This window comes from Sebastes umbrosus, chromosome 17 (assembly GCF_015220745.1).
Source record: "Sebastes umbrosus isolate fSebUmb1 chromosome 17, fSebUmb1.pri, whole genome shotgun sequence".
Lineage (NCBI taxonomy): Eukaryota > Metazoa > Chordata > Actinopteri > Perciformes > Sebastidae > Sebastes > Sebastes umbrosus.
The window spans coordinates 23448666-23465143 of NC_051285.1; the positions used below are offsets into that span (position 1 = coordinate 23448666).

The 16478-nt window shown below is 39.1% G+C and overlaps 2 protein-coding genes and 1 long non-coding RNA gene across 5 annotated transcripts in view; 2 read left to right on the forward strand and 1 right to left on the reverse strand.

Moving 5' to 3' along the window:
- The first annotated feature begins 470 nt into the window (after window positions 1-470).
- On the forward strand, window positions 471-12811 carry LOC119476285 (immunoglobulin superfamily member 5-like). Of its 2 annotated transcripts, XM_037749667.1 has the most exons (9): window positions 471-611; window positions 1831-1912; window positions 5372-5692; window positions 8221-8511; window positions 10795-10914; window positions 11063-11087; window positions 11217-11317; window positions 11467-11531; window positions 12054-12811. In XM_037749667.1, the coding sequence occupies exons 2-9, from the start codon at window positions 1846-1848 to the stop codon at window positions 12156-12158; spliced, it is 1095 nt and encodes a 364-aa protein (XP_037605595.1). In that variant the 5' UTR covers window positions 471-611; window positions 1831-1845; the 3' UTR covers window positions 12159-12811. The 2 variants fall into 2 exon arrangements, with proteins under 2 accessions (XP_037605595.1, XP_037605594.1); XM_037749666.1 differs by lacking the exon at window positions 471-611 and having other exon boundaries at window positions 1001-1912.
- Window positions 5462-16478, reverse strand: part of LOC119476287 — a 45924-nt gene continuing 34907 nt past the window's right edge. Inside the window, exon 3 of the long non-coding RNA XR_005203985.1 lies at window positions 5462-5657. This is a non-coding gene — a long non-coding RNA (uncharacterized LOC119476287). The remainder of the gene's footprint in view (window positions 5658-16478) is intronic.
- The window catches only part of pcp4a (Purkinje cell protein 4a), a 38746-nt gene continuing 30839 nt past the window's right edge, over window positions 8572-16478 (forward strand). For both annotated transcript variants that reach the window (XM_037749669.1, XM_037749671.1), the window contains exon 1: window positions 8572-8584. The gene's annotated coding sequence lies outside the window, so the exon portion shown is untranslated. The remainder of the gene's footprint in view (window positions 8585-16478) is intronic.

Consider the following 16478-nt stretch of genomic DNA (forward strand, 5'->3'; position numbering starts at 1 on the left):
TGCACGGCTTTATATTGTTTTTTTAAACAAACTATACATTAGAAATACAGATGCTATTATGAACATACTAATTGTCTTTTTGATAGCCTACCTCTAAAGAATTTAATCAGTATTGATAACTGTATTATTCCTACTAAAGTTTGCAATGGCGTTAGCTTGAAAAATGATATGATGCAGTTACTACCTGTGACCACTGGAGGGCAGTAAAACTCAGGATTTCAAATGCACAGGTCAAGTTATCAACAGGTCTTTTTATTTACCCCAGTTGTTTAACCTGAATAATATACTATATATATATATATATATTCACCAAGAGTATCAGCAATAAACAGAGACTTAAGCTGACTGAGTCACAAACAATGTACCATGGAATTAACCTTGTGATAAGACACAGCCACCTCTACTATTCTGCCAGTAGGTGGAAACGTCAGCGTCACACCCACAGCCATATTACTGCCTGAAAGGTATACTGAGGTGATAAGGGCTGAGTTTCTATGGCCAGACGTGAACCTTGCTCCCTGTGAGAGTTTCACAGCCTCAGGTGGAGTCCTGCTGTTTCAGGAAATGAAGCTTTGATCCTTTCCACACACCGCAGCGGGAGCTCTCATGCAGTAAGTTTGTTTCACTGAAGATGCTGTTACTTCTGAGGAATATTTAGTCATGAGGGCAGAAATCATCAAATTGAGACGATTTACAAGAGTCAACACTAGCAAAGTATGAAAGCTATTAAAGCGTGACGACAGCATGTGGCACATTAAAGCTGTTGGTTTTTGCAGTGAGGAAGTAACAGCAATAGAGGGGATGAAGTTGGATGCTATTTTTTGTGATATATCTGTTTTGTGTGAATGATTGATGGAATGATAAAACATCTGATCAGTTCCCTTTGTGAAAGAACAGAAATATGAAACAAGCTTGTAGATTTCATTTAAACATAAAGCTGCAAATTGAGGATGTTATCAACATTTTATTGATGCACTGTCCTGTGTTGACAGAAGCTCCGTTTCCACTGCAGGAACTTTCACCCGGAACTAAGAACCTTTTGAGGAACTCATTGCGTTTCCAGCGCAGGGACCAGGGTTTAAATTAAGTTCTGGAGACATTTTACGGGACCTTTTTACCCCACAAAAAGGCCCTGGTCGTGGGGTAGTACTTTCTGAAAGCACCGGAAGTTTTGGGGTGGAGTTTGCAGATATGACCGTCGCTGATTGGTGAAACACACACAGCACTGCTGCTTTAATGGCTTCAACTCGTGTACCGCTTCATTAATAAACAAGGAAATACTCTAGTATTGATTTAGGACCATTTTAGGATGAGGGGAGAGCAGGACAAGGGTTAATACTGTGACCACTAGCAGCCCTCGTCTCATGTCATGTTGCTTTTTCATATATCAGCGGCCCAATTTGCCTGATCGTCTCAAGTCTTTAGACTTCGGTGAAAACGCAGACAACAGTGGGCTGAAGGAACCTTTTAGTTTCTTGAAAAGTAGTTCCGGGGACTAAAAGTCCCCAGAACCTTTAGTGGAAACCTAGCTAGAGACTGAGTTTTTGAAATTGTGCCATTTATTTTAGATTTAACTCCCCACTATAGAGCTTTTATTTCTTTCGCCATCTGCAAATCATCATAAATTCTTCTTCTGTCACTTTCACTGACATTAAGCGCTAACTTCAAATGCCTATTGATTGTCCTCCTGCTTTCATTTGAGTTCATTTGAACCAAGATATGTCTATACCAATATGTGATTTCTGTTATCATTTGGAGCCTTTTCTGAACATTTTAGAGGACAATGGACTTGCTGAAAATTCTCACAGCTGTGTCTCTTCTGTCTTTCAGGATAACAATACTAGCATGACTGTTTCCTGGAAATCACGGCCTAACCTCTTCCACATCTGTTTATTACTGTGTGCAACTGGAGGTCAGCATTCATTTTTCAAATACTTATATATAAAGTCTGTACAAACCTGCTGAACAGAATTTAGAAAAATACCAGCCCAGTCGTACAGCAGTTTGTGAAATAGTCACAAATTGAATGTATTGATTTGTGTACATAGACACAAATTTAACTTTTTTTCCAGCACAAAATCAATTCATATGTAATCCATGTAATTGTGAATCGGGAAGCATAGAGAGCGGCGAACAAAAAACACAGGACTTTCGCCCAGGAGGCCGTTGTTCGTGCCTCGTGTGAAACCACAAGTCAAAGTTGATTTATTTGTCACGTAACTTCCATACTCAAGTTAAGGCACTTCCTGTGTTAACAAACCCAAACCACAATCTTTTCCTGAAGCTAACTAAGTAGTTGCCTAAGCCTCACCAAGGCAATCTATTCCTAAGCATAACTAAGTAGTTTGTTGCCTAATCCTAACCAAGTCGATCATTTCCTAAGCCTAACCAAGTCCAGCTTTTCCTAAACCTAACTAAAGAGTTTTGTTGCGTCAGCCTAAGCAAGTCGATCTATTTTCCTAAACCTAACCAAGTAGTTTTATTTTGAAAAGCCTGGAGCGGAAATTGACATGTACGTGACGTGTTGCTGGACATTTGTAGGAAAACGCACGAAAAATACGCTGTTGAAAGTCGTGCTGAGTGTCACGAAAATAAAGGGAAATTCATGTCGATGTACACGAATCAAATAGATTATATTTCATGAACTGCCGTGAGACTGTGTTGAAAATAAACAGAGTTTTTCTGGATTCTTGCAATGTATTTGTTGTCCAAACTAATACTAACATGAATGGTTTTTAAATGACTTTGCAAATGGAGTCCCAGCTGTGGGGCGAAGCTTTTCATCATCAGGGACTTGTCAGAGTAAATACTCTCTCAACACTACAGCAGGTCACAGCAGGTCACACAGGTTTCTTGTGCTCTTAATAGTGACTAATCATTACCCTCGGTGCTGTCTTGAAGAGAAAACCCTGAGCCAAACCAAACAACTGCATATCTAATCAGTCATTCTCACCGAAATGTAAACAGTCTTGCTCAGTTTAGACACAGGTGACAGTTAGAGCAGTTTCCCTTCAGTTTACTCTTAAAGGATGCAACAATAGTGAGAGCATATCCAAGGAAACATGCTCAAAAACCTCAGCTTTAATGCTCAACTCGTGAAGTATCAGTCCAGATTAATGTTGTGTTTGAGTTTCAGTCTGTCAAACACCAACAAAACAAAACCAACGTCCTTTGTAATATTTACGTACCTTGGGCAAACTCAAACATGTGTCAAGCACTGATTTGAACAAAGAGCCGTATGTGCCTGTATAATATGCATTCCTTCTCTTTGTCCTGAATCAAGCTCAGCCAAAAATGCCTGACTGATTTAAGTCAGTGACACTTGTATTATTATTTATTTTATTTTCTCACATTCAATTGCATGATTAAGGAGAGACGGCAAAAACATAATTTTTCATGCACTGGTCAATTTGGGGTTTTTGTGCTATTTTCTATCCATAACATGTCTTTATTTGGACTACTGGGTGTTTATTTTACTACTTTTTCTATTTGCGTCTGTAGATTTCTCCTAAATTCACCCAAAGTTAGCATTAGATAATGTCTCATTTACATATTTAAATGTAAAATTTCAGAAAACTTATACTAATACAAACAAATAATTGTCTTAATGGTGATAGGTACAATACATATCTTTAAAGGCGGTTTTCTCAAAATGAATTTTTTCTCACTCTGAGCTAGCACTAACTGTACATCAACCAGACTTTCCAGTTTAATTCTTATCTATATTCTGAAGGTTTTTACCGAGGGGTTTGTTCATTTATCATTCATAGCCTGATTTATAGAACCTTTATTTCTTAAAAACATGCCGAAAATTGATTTTTGTTTTTTATGGCTGTTGAAAGTATTTTCTGATTTATGGACTGATGAAAAGAGATATCCAAAATTCCCTCTGTAAAAATCTTTGACTCTTATATGTCAACAAAATGAAACAAGAATTTCAAACCTGGCTTTCCAATGTTCAGATTTCTGGTCTGGAAATGTGTGCAAATTAGCACATAATTCAATTATGAAAAGAAAATGCATATTGAACATAACATTTCTGAAAACTTGTAATACAAAAAAAGAATTGTCTTAATGTAAGTAATGAACTGTTGCTTCACTTTTGCAGTGATGTGAACACCTGCAATGTGCTATCACACAGAAACCTGTAGTAACCTATAGAAATTCAACTTGGGCTGCACTAAAAAATATTTTCACTATCAATTAATTTATTTTTCTAAATAAAGTTTTTTTCAGGCAATTCAGTCCAGTAATTGTGTGTATATATATATATTATCATACATGCAGGTAATATAAAATGGCTGTCAAAGTTAACGCGATAATAACGCCTTAACGCCAATTTGTTTCATCATACTAGTCGTGAAAAAGGTTTAATAATGCTCCAAACTTACGCTAAATTTTGGAGAGGAAAAACTGTCATGGCCATTTCCAAAGGTGTCCCTTGACCTCTGACTTCAAGATTTGTGAATGAAAATGGGTTCTATGGGTACCCACGAGTCTCCCCTTTACAGACATGCCCACTTTATGATAATCACATGCAGTGTGGGGCAAGTCATAGTCAAGTCAGCACACTGACACACTGACAGCTGTTGTTGCCTGTTGGGCTGCAGTTTGCCATGTTATGATTTGAGCATATTTTTAATGCAAAATGCAGTACCTGTGAGGGTTTCTGGACAATATTTGTCATTGTTTAGTGTTATTAATTGATTTCCAATAATAAGTATTTACATACATTTACATAAAGCAGCATATTTGTCCACTCCCATGTTGATAAGAGTATTAAATACTTGACAAATCTCCCTTTAAGGTACATTTTGAACAGATTAATCGTGATTAACTATGACAATCATGCGATTAATCACGATTAAATATTTTAATTGATTGACAGCCCTTAAGATCACACAATTCAGCAATTACATAAACTTTGCATAATATTTTTATATCAATTACAAGAAATAAAAGGAGGCACCTTTAATCATGAGTTGAAATACAATACATGTATTAATCTATGTGTTTTGTGAGAACTTGTATGATGTAATACTCAGCAGCCAACTTTTGTTATCCCAGTGTCTTTACATTTTGCTGCACCCCTCAAACTGAACATGAACAGGCACTGTACACAGGCATTGAATGACGGTAAAAATCAGTTTAAACAGCAAAGCCCGACAATATTCAGTCGTCACAACACAATTTACAAAGTTCAGCAAAGCAAAATGTGCATTTAAAGCGAAGTAGTTCCTCCATACAAGAAGAGGGCAAGGAGGCAAGATGCAACTACAGAGGACGGGGCCATAATAACAAGATCCTTTCTATTAAATTCTTCTAACCTCGATAGCATTCCTGCCTGACATGTTGTCTCTTCTATATTCAGCGGTGTCGGGACAGTTCCAGCTGTTGCCGCTGAATTTAACAGTGCTAAAAGGCTCTAACGCACAATTCAACGCCACTGTGCCGGGACCCTGGAAGGTCATGACCTGGACTGTCGGAAAAAAGCTGGTCCTCTCTGTACCTGCCACCGGTAACGTAACCTCATACTGGGAGCAGTACTCTGCCAGATTCTGCTCCAGTGGTGACACCAGCTGTGTGGAGCTGACCATCCATAACGTCAACCGCAGTGGTACAGAGTCCTGGCCGGTCATTTGCAGTGTGCTGGGGCCCTATGGATCAAAGACGTCACAGCTTTACGTACAAGGTAGGGTCAATAACATCTATCAGGTTGTAGTTGTGTTCAAAGACTTTGGGCAAGAGGAGTTTGGTACTTTGAGAGACACATGCTGCTTTGTGGCTGTCCTTTGACCTCTGACAACAGAAGAGGAAGTTCCCTTCAGGGTCTCAGTGATGCTGAGGTACATGCACACTGCCCTCACCACCTAGCACTCATTTTAAAATTCAGCTCAATATTTCTGTATTCACACCATAAAAGAAATCTCTAAGTATAGTTTTGAGGGAGGTGTAGTGACTGTGATGTACTCTAGAGTGCAGCAATGGGCTCCTTTTGTCTATCTTTTCAGCAGCCTCTGGCAATAATATTTACTGGGAAAGAATATCTAATGACCAAAAAAAGCTTTAAAGGCAGAATAAAACTACCACATGACAGTATTTCTACTTCATTACAGGGATTTTCATCCATGCTGAAATAAGATAAAGAAATATGCTGTAAACACTACTTTATGAGGGTTTCTTTGTGTGGAAAAACTTCCACACACACACACTAATAACTTTTTTTCAGGCAGAAATAGTAACCACTGTTGCTTCTATAGAGAGGAAAGTTGTTCTGTTGGAGAGTGAGGACGGCTTATTAAAACCTTCTGCATCACAGAACTGGAATTCAAACAAATATACAAGTGAACAAAAGAGCAAATACAACATAATAAGAAATAAGCATTAAAGCTGCAGTTGGTAACTTTGAGCAAATATGATGAAAAGTTATTTCTATAAAAAGTCACTATATCCTGACAGTAGTGCATGAGACAGGTAATCTGTGAAAAAAATGTGCAGTGGCTCTCAACCTTTTTTCGTGTCAAGGACCCCTTAACTGATACACATTAGATCACGGACCCCCATTTGATAAGATTTTGCTTCAGGGACCTCCTTCTAAAAATATTTTGGTTGTTAGATATGATTAAGACCAGAATTCTATAGTTGTCAACTACAGTTGAGGAGATAACCGTGAAATAAACTATATCCCCATTTTTCTGGGGACCCCCTGGAACTCCCTCAAGGACCACTGGGGGTCCCCAGACCCCTGGTTGAGAGAACGAGTGTGTTGGAATTTATCAATTCAATGTTCACGTCCATTTTTTAAAACAATTAGTGAACTGTTCGTCATAACTTTTTTTAATTTGTGAACAAATATAATTAATGAAACATTATTTAAAAGTTTTCTGAATCTGCTCTTTTAGGGAAAACATTTCCAGAAGAATTAAATGTTCAGATGAAGGCTGTGATAAGTGCAAATAAAAAAACAAACAAATAAAATAATAATAATTTTACTAGTAATAATAATGGTCCAAAATTATGTAACATTGCATAGTTTTAAGTCAAAAACCTTAAAATTTGTCCTTGTATCTCCTAGTATCTTATTTTCTCTGTAGAAATTCAGAATGTGTCTCTTCATCCTGCTGCATAATATGTAGGAGCATCCTGACTGAGACACTGCTCTTAAAACCTGAATGATACCCTACTATAGGCTACAAATAACACAGGACAGCTCTTTAACTATCAACACAAAATACATCACCTTAACCCACCTTAAGGTAGAGCAGGTCGTACAATCCAAGGTCGGCGGTTTATTGGAGTATTATAGGCCAACTATAGAGGATGCATAGCCCAAGTATAATAATAGCAATAAAACCACAGCTGATTATGACTGACACGGTATAACATGCTTAAAGAAATAATGAATAAATAGGAATATGTCGCAAGAGATTGCCGATACACACGCCAACATGTGAATGGGAGCGTACTGGCACTTGTTTTTTTCCACTTCAAGCACTGGAGAGGGGCAGCAATAAATACTTGTCTCTGTGAGGCCATTTTCCAATTAACCAGAAGTGTAATGTAAATCTAAATTCTAAAATTCTCTATACATGCCTCCTCCTCTCCATGTTCAAACTGCTAAACCTGACTGTAACCTGAAGGTAATGAATGGGCATCGATTATTAAAGTGCTGGAGCTCTATCTCATGCTGCTGATTAGGACCTCCATGATTACAGACATATTCTCCTTCTGAATGTAGCAAAACCTGCAGCCAAAGCTAATAAATCCACTTAACAGACCTGCCAGTTGCACATTGGTTGCTTTTCTGCAAAGGGACGTTAATGAGGGACACCGACAGTTCAATAGGAAACACTGTTCAACGGCAAGCTAAAGAAAGTTTCATATTAAAAGAAGACAGAATATTTTTTTCAGATTGACTCATTGGTTTAACTGATGCCAGGAGTGCTGACATGAAAATGATCCATGTGGCCCTGTGTATCCATGCTAACACTTGGTCTTATTTCAGCCATGTTTTAATCTGATGTACAGTTCACAATCAATGCATCAATGAGCCACATCGTTGCTGCTGTACAGTTTTGTTGGCAATAAGAAAAATATAAAATATATCCAAACTTATCTTTTAAAGTGCCATCTAATTATATATGATTTAAGATTATATAACTTTAAGCTTCAGAATCCCAAAAGCATGCTGACTTCCTGACTTCACCTCTCCTTTCTCAGAGAGCGGTACGGTCAGCATCATGGGAGGAAACGTGACGGTGGTGCAGGACCAGCAAGTGGAGTTCCAGTGTGTAACATCTGCCTGGTTCCCCACACCTGCTGTCGAATGGATCCGGAATGGCCAAGCTGTAAACAGCAGCCTGTACAACACCACCAGCATGGCAGATGGGGATGCCTTCAACTCCACCAGTGTCCTGAAGTTCCAGGCAGTCAGAAACACCATAGTGGAGTGCCGGGCGACTGTTCTGACACTAACAAGCCCACAATCCAGCGCTGTCTTCATGGTGGTCGGTAAGAAGATCTTCCACAACTGTTTTCTCTCGATGAGTCTCCTCCCAGCCTTTCTGCCTCTGTGCTCTTCCAAGTTAGAACAATCCAACAGTTTTGTTGCTTGGTTAGTTGCCTATTAAAGTGTAGAATGTGAAATGGTTGTTCTTTGGTTGCCTGGTGGTGGTGGTAGTAACAATAAGTCTACTGCTACACTACAGGGGCTCTCTGAGGCTGTATTTACATGTTTAGTTGAGTGGGTGAAATATTTACCATGTTACCCATGGTTAGTATAGCATGATAATATTTGCTAAACGCAAAGTACAGCTGAGGCGGATGGGAATGTCATTAGTTTTGCAGGTATTTGGTCATAAACCAAAGACAAGTTTAAAGTTAAGTCAAGTAAAGATAAAAATATAAGGCATCACCGAGTCAACCATCACCATCAACAAGTTCATTCATCCTGAGGAGAAAGGCGGTTCGATTCCCGGCTCCTCCAGTCCGCATGTCAAAAGTGTCCTTAGGCAAGATACGGAACCCCAAATTGCTCATGAAGGCTGTGAAGGAATATTTAGATTACATATCGATGGGCAGGTTGGCACCTTGTATGGCTGCCTCTGCCATCAGTGTATGAATGTGTGTGAATGGGTGAACGCTGACTTGTGGTGTAAAGCGCTTTGAGTGGTTGAAAGACTAGAAAAGCACTATATAAATGCAAGTCCATTTACCATTATCATTTGGAGGATCCATCCAATCCATCCAATAGTTGAGATATCTCAGTCTGGACCAAAGCAGTGGACTGACCGACAGACAGGCATTGCCAACCCCAGAGCCATGCAGCTAGCATAGCTAAACACTAGACACATTACTGCTTTGCCTGATCTAGGATGATGTGATTTCTTAATCCCTCTGCATTAATGTATATTTCGTAGTCCATGTCTTAGAAATGTCTGAGAATCCACAAATAGACCCTCTCTACTCCTGACCGTATGACCTGACTGAAGGATAATCTGATAAAACCAGGTTTTAATTGAATAAAAAACCCATTTAACACATACTGTATAGAAATTGAATTAACAGCAACAACCCTGAGTGTACGGTTTCAACTTGGATCTGCACGCAGATAGCATGGATAACATTCTGTCCAATTGAGAAGGAGTGTGACGAGTAAAAGAGGGGAAAGAGAAAGCCAATTTTGATGTATGTAGGCCTATGAGAAATGTGTATTATTTGGACAGTCTGGATGGGAGACATACGGTGTGTTAATGATAAGGGGTTATGTTGGATGACAAGGCTTTGGGTAAGCAGCACTCCCATGTGAGATGTGCCAGACTACATTTTCTCATCGGCATCCTCTATTCAGGCTGTAATGATGATGCAATGATCCTTCTCCACAAATTTCACATCCAAACAAAATGTATTAGAAAAAATAACACTATAAATGTATGTGCAACACAGGCCTTTCAGTGCTTTCTGTGCTTTTATGAAGTGAATAATGTGCTCCTTTCCTCCATTTGTGTGTGTTCAGTATTTTATGATTTGGCTGTTTAATTTAACAATAATAAGCTCTTAAAGGTTCTCTATTCGATATTCAGATCATTAATATGGCAGCAAACAACTACTGTCTATGTAAAGATACGTATATTGCCAAGAAGTGAGAGTCATTTGTCTCTTTGCCTCTACTGTATACTCTTTGCCACTGGCTCACTTGTCGCCATCTTGAGAGCTGTGTGGAGGCAATAGATATGCTCTGAATTTCGCGTAGAGCTCAACAGTGAGGTTCTGGAAGTGAAAATCCCATTCATATTCTGAATCGTGGATTTAATGATTATTAATTGAATTAATTGTTAGCCACAATGTCGTAACCATCCAAGGTAGACTTACCACGAGCTATGAGATTGTGAAACGATGGTATATGCTCCTGTAGAAGCCACAAGTCTGTATGATATCAACCTTGTTTTAAGAAAAACATGTTTTATTCGCGATGTCATGGAGAAGTACTACACTACCCACAATCCTAAGTGCAACAGCGACGTCTTTGATTGGTGGAGCTGCTCGCTGTTTTTCGGGAGTTTTCAGAGGCGACGGTAGCCATTCGCAGTGGTTTATGGGATGAGTAGTTCCTGAGTAGTACAATAATGATGTACACAGTATTGTACCTTTGTCTTTTTCCCGTTTACCAATGTTTTTTTTTTTTTTGCTCCGAATCAAATGTTTTATGGTTACGATTCATCTCGTAGCTGGTTGGTTTGGTTCCAAGCTTGAAACTCTTTATATACGGATCGCTAATTGTCCCTTTTGCAACAGTTCCCAAGCCTCCTGACTGGACTGTGCTGATAGCTGTGGTCGTGTCCATTGGAGGTTTTGCTCTGCTGGTTTTGCTCATCATTGGAATAATCTTCTGCTGCAAACGCAGGAAAGAAAAACGTAAGACCCCCATTATATCAGTCTAACAACACAACTTACACAGTCCAAATTCACGAATGAAATCCAACCACTGCCATATAGTCCTCAGCAAATAGTTATGTATATCACATTTACATGAACTAATTTATTATTTTACAATCCTCTCCAGAACCCAACTACCAAGATGAAATGAGGTAAGAAACCAACAAACATGATGAATATTTTTTCACTACTTCTTCAATCGACCACTGCATAACAGCATGTGCTTCTACATGTTTGTACATACAGTAAAATCCTCTGTTGTAATTCATGTTTGTGTGTAGCAAAAGAGTGAGGACACAGAGCCAGATAAGTGCCGGAGTCAATACAGCTGGACAGAGACAAGGTCAAGTGAACGCAGGATATCTGCCAGAGGGTCAAACAAGTAAGACTCATAAGTGCATGTACACACACAAGCTTTAAATGAACATCTTGGCACTCTATCACCATATGCTACCATAAACTAAGCCATTATCCACTTGTGACACAAGAAAGTCAAAACTCCTCTCTCCCGTCTCTCTTCTCTGGTCACAGGTGTCGCTCCCAGTGAATGCAATGACAGCGGCTTTTCCCAGGCAAATGGTTCCAATGTTTTTGAGGTATATTTATGATGTTGTTCAGTGGTACATCGTACATAGTTGGTGTACAGTTGCAAGTATAAATCAAAAAGTAATCATTCCTCTATAAGCTCATGCTGTACGCTTCTACATGTCTGTAGGATACGTGACAGGTGGTGATTTATGTAGATCACTTTTTATGGCTCTTCAAATGAAATGAAGAAATTACCAGCCATGTGAATTTGTTATCTCTAATTATAACGATGCTAATCATTTTAAGTGGCATTTATCAGGCATGGTACAGTACATATGGATAATTCATTGCTTGATCATTCAACTAATTTCAGTAATAAATGAGGTACCTTATAAACAAATACAGTATATTATTCAAACCCACAATTACAGCTTTGTAATTCCAAGATGATTACATTTTCAGTGGAGCAACATAGTTGCACAGTTTATGTGATCTATAAAGTTTGTTCTGAAATAGCAAGGAGGGTGAAATATGAGTCTTTGAGAAGCAAATTACATACGTTATTAATGTCAATTAATTGTGATTTTTAGATGCCTGATGTTGTGAACAGTAACCAGGAAGGAAATGGCTACAACGGTGCATACACTACCGTGAACGAAGGCTTCAGGAAACACAGACATGTCACCATTGTGTGAGGACAGACGGAGGACCAAGAAGTGCAAATGTTTAGGAGTTTTGGACCACACTGCACAACACCTTCAAGCCTCACTGGTTTGGTTTCTAAACATTGGAGAAAGGTGGGAAGAAGGACTGAATCCTCCCAGACCAAAGATTTATATACTGCAGTAACATTGAGGCTGTTGGAGGAGGAGACATATGCAGGACGTGTATTTCGTTCACTGCCTGTATAAAGCTGTTGCAGAATATACACTTTTGAAATCATAGGAAATATATGAAAGCACATTTGGTTTGCAAAATGCAGCATCCTCAGTGCTACAGTAAAGACTTGCTGCAGTGTGACGGCCCCTGCCCTTCCCTGCCCATCTGTTGTTGCCATGTTTTTCAGATACCTGGTGGCAGGGGATTGTTAGGGCCGACTTTATTTGTCATATACATATATGAAATTTGACCTCTGCATTTAACCCATCCTAAGTATTTTAGGAGTAGTGGTAGTGATGCTGCTGTAAGCGCCCAGGGAGCAACTTTAGGTTTAGTGTCTCGCACAAGCACACTTTGACATGCAGACTGTAGGAGCTGGGGATCGAACCTTGTGGTTAAAGGACAACCCGCTCTACCCACTGAGCTACAGACGCCCCAGAAAACAAGTTGGGCCCGTTGTTCCCAGTCTAAAAAGAATAAATGTAATGATTTACGTAATGGGGACTCGCATTTTGTCCCCAAAAGGAAGGCGAGTCCCCGCAATGTGACTGTGTAATCAGATATATGTCCCCACAACATGCGTAATACATGCCCACACACACACACACACACACACACAGACACACACATCCGACTCATGCACACTTACTGTATTTGGTACTTTAATTTACTTAGTTTGGTTCAGTTTTGTTTGATGTGATTTAATAAAATATCTTTTGTTAACATTTGATCATGGTGTGTCTCCTTTTTGTTGTGGCCACTCGAGCCAGGTCATAACAAAAGTAGCAGTACCATCACAGACCAAGTGAGCACTATTAACAATGAACAATGTAACAACTGGAGCAGGGATTGAGGCTGTACCAGCACAACCTGTTTGGTTGTTCTCATATGGTAGACTTAACGGGTCAGAGGCTATATTTTTTGTTGAATGGATATGGCAGTTTATACTGAGCCATTTATTTCTATTGATGAGTTATGTAATTCAGATGAAATATTCAAAAGGCACCATTTAAAACTTCTTTTGTTCTCCTACATCTGTAAATGTCTTAAAATGTAATCCCTCTTAAATGTAACACTTCTCTGATCAGTGGCCTATGTTTAAGACTTGATGAAATAATGAATTAACGAACCCCTTCACATGCAGTCTTTCAAATAGTGACCATGAAGAACATCTCACATGTATGAACTGTTAGCCCATTTCATTTGTAGTTAATTAAATCTTTTTCAGATCAGATTTCGCAATTTGGGGGTTACCTTCTAGACGCAACCTCTAGATACAACACGTTCTCACTCCCAACTCGTCAAATACTGCCGTTTGCTAAGTGTCTTTCGGCATCGGAAACCGATGAAATGCATTCCATACTCTCTAATGACATCAGTAGGTCAGATTCAGTCTGACCAGTCAGCATGGTTTTGCTGCTGAGCCAGCTGAACTCAGATGACTTTTTCTTGGCGAGGAAACAAATTAAGCTGGACTTGTTGGCCAAGATGCACCAGCAGGGAGTAAACTCAGTTGAGCTTTAGGATCAGATCGAAGACATGTCGATGGCATTTCTTACTTTGGATCAATTAGGTGATAACATGATTTTCACTGTGCAGTTGCAGAGTTCCACATCATCAGGCCTAGCTAATTAGGTGTTTAATTTAATTCATGATTGGATTTAATGTGACCCTTTTTGAAATTGCCACTGCAAGTCTGAGTGGAAATTTGGAGGATAGTAGAAGCCTTGAGGTTTATGTTTGACCAGTCAGCAGATTCATGAGTTTCCTGGGTTTCTGGAAAGGTTCCTCCACTGGAAAAGTTTCATCACCAACCGTCCATCTGCTCAAGGCTCACCAAGGGACATGGATCTTTTCTTGGTGGTCCAACAGTGGTAATTGAATGGATCCTAAAAGGTCCCCAGTGAAATGAAAATTTTAATTATAATCAAATTTTAATTATGAGAAGTTATCCAATTGTGTAAGGACAAACAAACAGAAACAGCTTGATGGACATTTTCGATTCAAAATAGATTATTGAATAGACCTTTGATATTATTATACTTTTTCAATTAAACCTGCATTAAAGTTTTTGCCATTAAGGGGCAGCAGAACCAGTTGTAAACATAACATTGACATATTATTACCTGTTATTACACGGTTCTGTTAAATACTCGATTGTGATTGGTCAATCGCGGTGTTCTACGGTCTGTTAGCAGACCGCTGCTATGTATAACAGACTGTTGCTATGGACGCAGTTCTGATCCCGTACTCTGGAGGACCATTTTTGTGTCAAATTATTGATTTCTTAAGTAAGTAGTCATGTAATAAGCAGGATAATGTACCGCTAGCGGGTCATTGTTGTGAAATAAACCAATTCAGGGCGATGCAATGAAGGGGTGGACCCTGACGCGAAGGGGTGCTGCATCACCACGTTGGGGTTTATTTCACACAAATGACTGGCTTGCTGTACATTATCCCTTACTTAAAGTTGATATGGTTAACTTGTTAGCAAACACATGCTTATTTATACAGACACAGAGCAACTATAGTAAGTATTTGGAGTTGTGTTTCTGGCCACCACGGTTTTGCACTCGGCGGCTCACGTTACCGCAGTCTTGGAAAGGGAAGAGTGAACCCAGACTTGGATAGGTGTCAGAATATGGATGGATACAAGGACTTATCATCATAGAGTGTACAGTTCTGCAGACATGTCCACTGTAAACATACTGTCAGTTTTGTGTCTCTTTGTCCGGACAAATGCTGGGAGTGATGCACAGTAGAGTGCTGCTGTGTGAGCCTGGCATGCTGAGGATGTCTGTCTCGACGGGGAGTGAGGCTCTACTCTTACAGCCTGCAGTAAGAACCCTTCAAGTCTGGGAAACCCAACACTAAATCCGATTACCTGCTCTGTTTATGTTTCTATATTGGAAATCACATTAGTGCCAGTAATGTTCGCTTCCATTTAGCTTCTTTTACATGGGATAAATGGCATAAACATGAAATATCCTCTTACATTATATTATCTCTAAGAGACTAACATTGTTTGATTTTAGGTCAGGGTTTCTGTGAGGTGAAAGAAGTACTAATAGCTTATTTTGGCTTGTTCATGTCATTATTATTTACAGCATTGTAATTTGATCATGCTTTGAGCAACAAACAACACAGTGCTCTCTTGGCTCTCCTAAATATAGGTACTTATTTAAGCAGCGGCTTGGCAGTGGCTGAAAGAGTTAATGAATAGAACTAATAAAATGAATGAATAGAGCTGTGGTAATGACTATTGATAAGCCATATATAGTGTGGCTTGTCGAGTCATGCTGGCTTTCAGGGCCCTTCCCTAAGCAGTTTTACCATTACATAAGGAATGTCTAGCAAATTAATCCCCCAAAGCAGACTTCAATCATCAAATTGGCTCTGTGCAGGGAGCTGGATGGCACACATGCCTCCCGCTGCCATAAGCCACAGCCTGTCAGTAAAGTGCTGCATGTTGACCAGAGAGGCTTAAATTGTAAAAATATTTGCTGCTACTGATCATTTTCTGTAAGTAAAAAGTTAGATTAGAGATAAAATGGGTCACTATATCCTGACAGTAGTGCATGAGAGAGGCTATCAGGTGACAGGTAATAAGTAGATTTTCTAAAGCCTGAAAACAGAGACATGAGGAGGTGCAGAAGTCTAGTTATCTCTCAGAACACTTGAATTACAATATGCTGAAAGGTTATTATGGAATATTTACCCAGTGATGCCAAAAATATTGCGCCTACTGCTGTATTAATTTGAATTTTAAAGGATTTGATTCTTACATTTAGAACCATTTAGGGTTTTATTTTGGTTTTATTCTGTAGTATTTAGTAGTAGTAGTAGTATGTAATAGTAACACACTGTTCTGCAATGATTTCTAAGATATGGCAACACAAATCAAGGTTGCTATGGAGATGTTTCTTCTTTATTAGGCTGCTCAAGGATTTGTCTCAAAGAGCATGAATTGCAGGGTAGCATTGAAAATACATTATCAATAGTAATTAATCACTACTTACATAGTTCTGGCAGAAATGAAGTGTGGAGGTTGTGTTTGTTATGTAGACAGGATTGACTGACTGAAGTCAGCACATATATAAAAGAACAGTAGAAATCTGGTACATTGTTTTTGTGTG